The 7,302-nt window shown below is 51.4% G+C and overlaps 1 protein-coding gene across 20 annotated transcripts in view; it reads left to right on the forward strand.

The window, feature by feature from the left end:
- Positions 1 to 7,302, forward strand: part of Mapt (microtubule associated protein tau) — a 102,831-nt gene that overhangs the window by 87,020 nt on the left and 8,509 nt on the right. For 15 of the 20 annotated variants that reach the window (XM_021212151.1, XM_021212152.1, XM_021212150.2 and 12 more), the window contains 3 exons: positions 1,840 to 1,932; positions 4,990 to 5,071; positions 5,704 to 5,816. In XM_021212151.1, the coding sequence (XP_021067810.1) occupies positions 1,840 to 1,932; positions 4,990 to 5,071; positions 5,704 to 5,816 (288 nt within the window). The remainder of the gene's footprint in view (positions 1 to 1,839; positions 1,933 to 4,989; positions 5,072 to 5,703; positions 5,817 to 7,302) is intronic. The other 5 variants (XM_029546676.1, XM_029546664.1, XM_029546666.1 and 2 more) reach the window with 1 other exon arrangement.

The following is a 7,302-nucleotide window of genomic DNA, read 5'->3' on the forward strand; positions in this document are numbered from 1 at the left end:
GAGAGAGAGAGAGAGAGAGAGAGAGAGAGAGAGAGAGCAAGAGAGGGAGAGATTGACAATAGAGATCAAAGAGTCACTCTCAAGATGGCAGAAAGATTGGGGTGGTTGGCAGCCCTTTTATCTACAATACCTGGCCCCCACACCCAGTTTTATACAGTGTGAGGGCTTAAACCCAGGACCTTATGTGTCCTGGGGAAGTCCTCTACTATCTGAGCTCCGTCCCCTGCTACTGCCACTGTTGAAAGATAGTTGTAATGGTGCCTGACCTCCGGTACCTTACTGCTTTTTGCAGGTCGGCTAGACTGGATACAGGCAGGCTTCCTTGGACTCTAAGGAAAGGCTTTCTGGGAGCCTCAGCTGGCCACATCAGGTTCACTTTCCAAATGGGGTGATGCCCAGCCCAGCCCAGTCAGTTACCAGCAGTCTGGGAGCTCCTTGGGCTAGAGGCTTGGGGCCAGGAGGGGACCCCCTGAGAGTTCTGAACCCACACAGAGGTAGAACAAAACCACCTAGGGTTTGACATGCTTTGGGATCTCTGGGAAGTGGAAACTAAAGTGGGTCTAGCCAGCTTCTCAGGACCACTCCCTGCCCACAAACATTTCCCTCCTGAATAGAAGGCCCTCAGATGAAAACATCCTCCATGCGCTCCAGGATGTTTCCGGTGTCTGGTCAGAGCCAAAGCCCAGTACCGTGGACCGGGCCAGCTGCTGTGGCTGTGATTGGCATTGCAGGCTCCGGTTTCACAACGCCAACCACCTCCCTCTCCCTCTCTGAGCCTGAGTGTTCTCCAGCGCTTTGGCTTAACGTGACCACTAGCAGTAATTCAAGTCTGCTTTGTAAATATCTATCTAGTGCCAAACCCCACAAAAGCTTGTTTCCCTTCCTGTGGGGTTAGAATAAAACACACACACACACACACACACACACACACACACACAGGGTGGAGTCTCTATGTATGTTTCAGACCCTGTGTGGTTGCTTAACATCCTCTGATTAATTTGTGTCTAGCAAACAGTAATCTTCCTCCAAAAACTGTTACATTTTCTTTGTCAGATCATGAGTTATGTAATCGATCACATTTCCCTTTTCCCATTGGCTTCCAGGAAGCTCAGTGCTGAATATAATAGTGCCTTCTTCATATCTCAGTGACTTCCCCTTATTATAACATCATCCTCTTATTTAATTTATTATTGTTATTATCGTTTTGTTATTATCATTGTTGTTGTTGTTATTTTGGGTTTTCAAGACAGGATTTCTGTAAATTCAAGGCTAGCCTGGTCTACTACTGAGTTTCAGCATAGCCAGGGCAACATAGAGAGACCCCCCCCCCCGCCTCAAAACAAAACAAAAAGCTAAAATTAGCCCAGGATAGTTTAAAGTAACTAAGTATTGTATGTGCATGCCACTGCATACAGAAGGCAGAAGACAACAGATGCGGTCTTGTGACAAATTCTTTACCCTCACTGAGCCATCCCACCAGCTCAGCTTAAGACAATCTGGTTTTTGCCACTCCCCAGCCTCTCGGATGGACATTCTTTGTGATAAGGTGCCTTGAGCTGGTGGGTCTGTTTGGATTTTTGTTGATTTTTCTTCTCATCACTTTACACAGGGAACTCCCTGTTTACAGTTGTCACTCCACCCAACCTGGTGGCCTCCCAGCTCTGTCCTCCTGTTCCCAGCCATGTTCTCTTCCAGATCCCTTTTGTGATTTCTAGGGTGCCCTGAGGAGGTGGGGCTCAGACTCGGCTCCCTCCCCCACCCCCACCCCCCGCAGCCCACAGGTCAGGGGGTGATGCTCCGGGTGTGGTCGTCTCTCACTCTTTTTTTTGGCTATCAAAGGTGCAGATAATTAATAAGAAGCTGGATCTTAGCAACGTCCAGTCCAAGTGTGGCTCGAAGGACAATATCAAACACGTCCCGGGCGGAGGCAGTGTGAGTACTGTCGCACTCTCCATGAGGTGTGCTGCAGCCTTTGCTGTAACAAGTGTCATGAGTGTGTTCTTGTGAGACATTGCATAGAGTAAATCATCCCGGGCTCAGGACCTCCTGTGTCCCCACAGTGTCTGCTGTCCCCAGACTCCCCTCCCTGTTCCATGGACGGTCCAGCAGAATAGGGACAGCAACCGGTTCCAGCTGGCCCTTCTCTGAGTAGCTGGGTCCCCATGGTACCATGTATGTGTTCCTGGAAGCCCCGCAGATATTGGGTTGAAGACAGTGGCACCCGTGACATGGGCTGACACCTCTTCCCTCATCTTGGGGCAGTCTCTCCTGGGAGTGGGGCATGGGGGGGCGGGTCCATATGATCCCGCTAGACACTAGGACTTCCTGTTTTATGTCAAGGTCCGAAAGGCCCCTAGCCTCCCTCCATTTTTCATCTGGGTCTCCTTCATCTTTGAAGAGAGGAAGCAATTCCCAAGCCTCTCGGTTCAGTTTAGCACCCCTCCCCCAGCACAGGGACTCTGGTTGCACAGAGCCTAACCCAGAGGTGTCATTGCCTGCATTGTCTGCCGGAAAAGGGGTTTTAAATGTGTCCTCCTTTAAACACCACTGGGGACCCAGCACATCCTCGGCGAGTCCCTACGAGATGTTCTTAGGCTCCCTCAACGGACTTAGGGACTCCCTTGTTCTCTTGGCTGGCGCGTGCCCAACAGGGCAGGATTTGTAAAGTGGCCTCCTCCGGCTTCTCCCTGCCAGCTCCCCCTCCCGTTCTGGGTCAGTCCCAGGACCAGGATTGGCCGGGGCTCTCTGAGGGCTCCACCTCCTGCGCTTGCAGGCTGCAACGAAGGGATGGGCTCTCTTCCCAGAAAGTGCCTAGCCCACGGGGTTTATTCTTGCAATGTGCTCCTGCCTCCGGCCCTGACACCTGCCCTGCCTTCTGACTCTTGGACCTATTGGCCCCAGAGCAGCAAGTGCTGGCCCTGTGGCTACTGTCTTCTCGCGCTTACTCACTCACTCACCCTGTCTGCCTTTTCCTCTGTCCTCCACTCCCCGCTGGCTGATCCTGCCACCTCACCTCCCTTACTTGTTTTGCTTCCTAAGGAAAGGCGGGGCTGCCCTGCCCTGCCGGATGCCTTCTCAATGTATAGAAAGAGATGGGTTGCAGGAAAGGGTGATCTTTAAGATCGCTGTCCTTGTCCCTGGGCCCTGTAATGTTGTTTATGATACTTTAGCTTCCCAGCCCAGGCCTGCTGTGGTTAGGGAGGAAAGCCAGAAGTGTCTGGTTTTGCTCATGTCTGGTCTGTTGCTGGGGCTGCAGAGGGTGGATGCTCCTGTTGGGGAAGTCGGGAATAGGCAGCTCTCAGAGCAGCTATGATCACATGCTGATTGTCTGACGAGGCTACAGTGCCTAGGGTATCAGGGGACATTATATCTACCAGCATTCGAGCTAGCCTATGATCTTATATAGAGTCACAAGTTAGCCTGGCCTGTGGCCTGTTGACTACAGAACGGACCTGTGGAGAAGGCTTTCTTAGGGAGGGGGACTGGTGGCATTTGGGTTGTAGGATTCCAGGATGCCCATCTGGCTTGCTCCTGGCTCTCTCTAGGGTGGAGGGAACTGCAGCAGGGAGCTGCTTCTCCATCTCCACCTCCTGGCTGGGCTGTGGCCTCCTCTCCAGGGCTGCTCTGTGGGATCCAGTACCCTCCTCAGCTGCTCCCCCATTCCCCGCACAGTATATTCCTTTCTTCTCTGGCCATCCCAGGCTTCCAACATCTCCTGTCCCCCAACATACCCCCTGGTACTGACTCTCTAATGACTCTACCTGGGTTCCCCCATCATCACCTGTCCCAGAACTCCTATTGGCCTCAGGGTCTGTTTGCAGAAGGTCCTTGGTTTTATCTGCTCCTTACCCACCCTCCTCTGCAGGGGCAGGCTGACACCCCAGCACACTGACATATGAGGCCATGGCCCTCGTCTTCCATCAGGTCTATTAGTCTATTAGCAGAAAACACACACACACACACACACACACACACACACACACACACACACCCTAACACAAAATACCATCAGCACAGCTCTCCATGAAAACAAGAGGGATTTGTCCATTGAAACCTCTGTAGAAACCACTTTGCTTTATTGATTCTTGAACATGTGGCGCCCCTCCCCCAGGACGGGAGATGAGCCTCCTCACCCCTGGAATGACCATGGTCTGTATGGGAGACCCATGGGACTCTGCAAGTGGCAGCAAGAGTGACCAGCTATCTAAGCTGTAAAACCACAGATCAGAGAGACAGGCTTCCAGGAGCCCCATCTGCCTGGGTGGTCTCCTTCGGAGCATCCTGTCAGGAAAACAACTGTCATTTTCCAGGGCAGGCATTGCTGCTGGGCCACATGAAGGACCCTTGGTCTGGCAGGTCCCCCCATGTGTCCTGTCTGCTCACTCACGCTTGCTGAGACACTCACTGCAGCTGTTTCTGCCGTATGTCTGCCTCCTGTTGCTCTTCTCAGTAGAGGCTGAAGTGCTCAGGAGACTATGTGTCCAGACACCGACTGGCTCTTCTTCTGAGTCACAGAGCTGGTCTGGGTCCTGTTTGCTGACTGGTAGTCCAGGACCATGGGAGCTTCCTGGATGAAGCACACCCATCCTCACCCACTCCTGAGTCTCTTCTGAGGAGAAGATGCAGGGCTGCCAAGGCTTCTTCCTCCACTGGGTGTCATTGGTCTTTCATCGATAAAACGATTTATGCTTTTATGTTTTAAGTGTCTGCTACAGAGATGGTCACGTACAAGGACCAGGCATCTGCTTTTCCATGAGAGTGTCTTGTGTTTCTGGGATGTTTAGGTCCCACAGCTTCTTTGGTGAGGACCTGGCTCCTTGGGGGGTGGGGGTTGGCTGGATTTGGGGAGCCTATTTTCCATCCTGAGTGGGGCGTATGCAGCAGCTGATGGGAGCCACTGACAAATGGTCCATCAGCCCCTGCGCTGTGTTATACCCCTAGTAGCATAACCCCCTTTATTCTCTCTTTCCCATCCTCTTTGATCTGCAGGTGCAAATAGTCTACAAGCCAGTGGATCTGAGCAAGGTGACCTCCAAGTGTGGCTCGTTAGGGAACATCCATCACAAACCAGGTAGCACTTGAGGAAGGCAGGTTTTGGGGCAGGAGTGCTGGCTGGGCTGGGGGGGGGGGGGGGCTGCTTCCTAGACTAGGCCAACCTGGGCAGTGAATGTTCAGAGTGCTGTGTGGCCTGGGACCTGGGTCTGTCCCTGCTTGTCAGCCTAGATGAGGGGTGGAGGAACTGGTTTCATATCCCATCCTGTGGCTCCCCAGAAAAGCCTGTAAATCTCCACAGCTAGAAGGCATCCGGTTTAAAATTTAGTGTGCCTTCTCCTAGCCAAGCTTCAAGCACCACTGAACGATCTCAGGAGGAAGATTATGCAGGGTAAATATCCCATGTACACCTTCTCGATTAGAGAAGAGGCCGATAGTTTGCAAGTCCTAAAAGGGGCTTCCTGTGGCTAAGCCTCTGTCTAGATGAAGGAGAGCCCTGGCAACTCCTGACGACGGTCCAGCCAGTGTTGGAGTCAGAGTGGGGATAACTTCAGATGGTCCCCTCCTGAATGGTGATACCTGACCTTTTTTTTTAATCAAGTCTTCAGCAGCCCTGAGCACTTCGCTCTGCCTGCTGCGAGCTCACTTAACATATGCTAAGTCCTCTAGACCCCAGAAAGTGACCAGAGGCTCCTGTGGGTTGTGTTCCAGGAGGTGGCCAGGTGGAAGTAAAATCAGAGAAGCTGGACTTCAAGGACAGAGTCCAGTCGAAGATTGGCTCCTTGGATAACATCACCCATGTCCCTGGAGGAGGAAATAAAAAGGTAAGGGGGCAAAACGGGAGGTCATACAGGGATAAGAGGGCTAGCGGAGTGGATGAAGACTTCAACCTGAGGGTCCTGTCCCCTTCGGAGGTAGCATATCATCATACCCATATCATCATCTGCATGTCAGATCATCTGCATCATCACAGCCTGCATATCAGATATTTACATCATGATTCATAACAGTAGCAAGGTTACAGTTATGAAGTAGCAACGACATAATTTTACGGTGTGTGTGAGTGGGGGGGGGGGCGGGGTGTCACCATGGCATGAGGAACTATATTAAAGGGTCGCAGCCTTAGGAGGGTTGTCCTAGAGGGTCCTCTATGGACTCTCTGGAGATAGAGTCTCATCCTCACCTTGGTGTACCAAGAAGAAGGCAGAAGACCAAAGACGGACCTTTCCTACTAGTTACCAGAGGGCTAGGGCAAAGTCTACGCTGTCTGAGGCTGTGGTCCAGCAGTCAGGGAGATTGTCCAACATCCCCAGGTCATGCCCCAGGTTGCCATCTCATGCTTTCTGCTGCTTTCTCTTGGACTCTTGGTTATGGCATTGTTCCCTACCCTTCCTGTGTGTGCATGGTGTGTGTGTGTGTGTGTGTGTGTGTGTTACACACCCATGCACCTGTGTACAGAAGCCAGAGCAGAACATCAGGTGTCTTCCCGTTTCCCTCATGAGACAGGGTCTATTTCTGAACCAGAAGCTTGCTGTTCTTGCTAAGCTGGCTATCAGTGAGCTCCTGGGATGTACCTGGTTACATCCCTCGATGCTGAGGTTAAAGGGTACAGGCATGCACAGCCATTCTCTGCTTTTTTACTTGGGTGCTAAGGATTCGAACTCAGGCTTTTGTGTTTGCAGAGCAAGCAATCCTACCCATCTCCCCAGCCTGATGGCATCATTTAAGAAGAACTTTTGGTAATCCCAGCACTTGGGAAGCAGAGGCAGGTGGATTTCTGAGTTCAAGGCCAGCCTGGTCTACGGAGTGAGTTCCAGGACAGCCAGGGCTACACAGAGAAACCCTGTCTCAAAAAAACAACAACAACAAAAAACCCAAAAACCAAAAACCAAAACCAAAACAAAACCAAGCAAAACAAAACAAGACAAGACAAGACAAAACATACCTTCTATTGCATGTGCCAGCAGCTGCCACCTGAAATTACCTTAGTAATCTCTAGTAAAGGGTGTGAGGTGGCAGCCAGTGGCATCAGTAGCTCTACACCAAGCTTGCTTCTTTGTGGCTTCTTTTATGCTTTTAGCAGCAGGATGGCAATAATCTAGTAAATCAGAGTCCAGAGCTGGTGGTGTGGAGTGGCAGTAGAGTGTTGCAGGATATTTGATCACACTGTGAACCCCCAAATTATGTTCTTTACTGAAAAACCTGTTTCTAGTTATGGTGTGGCCCAGCCCTTTAGCACACACCTTTAATCCCTCTGGCTGGGACGCAGACACTCCCTTACTAACCACCTTTAATTTCTTTTTTTTTTTT

The sequence above is a fragment of the Mus pahari genome, chromosome 14, assembly GCF_900095145.1.
Source record: "Mus pahari chromosome 14, PAHARI_EIJ_v1.1, whole genome shotgun sequence".
Lineage (NCBI taxonomy): Eukaryota > Metazoa > Chordata > Mammalia > Rodentia > Muridae > Mus > Mus pahari.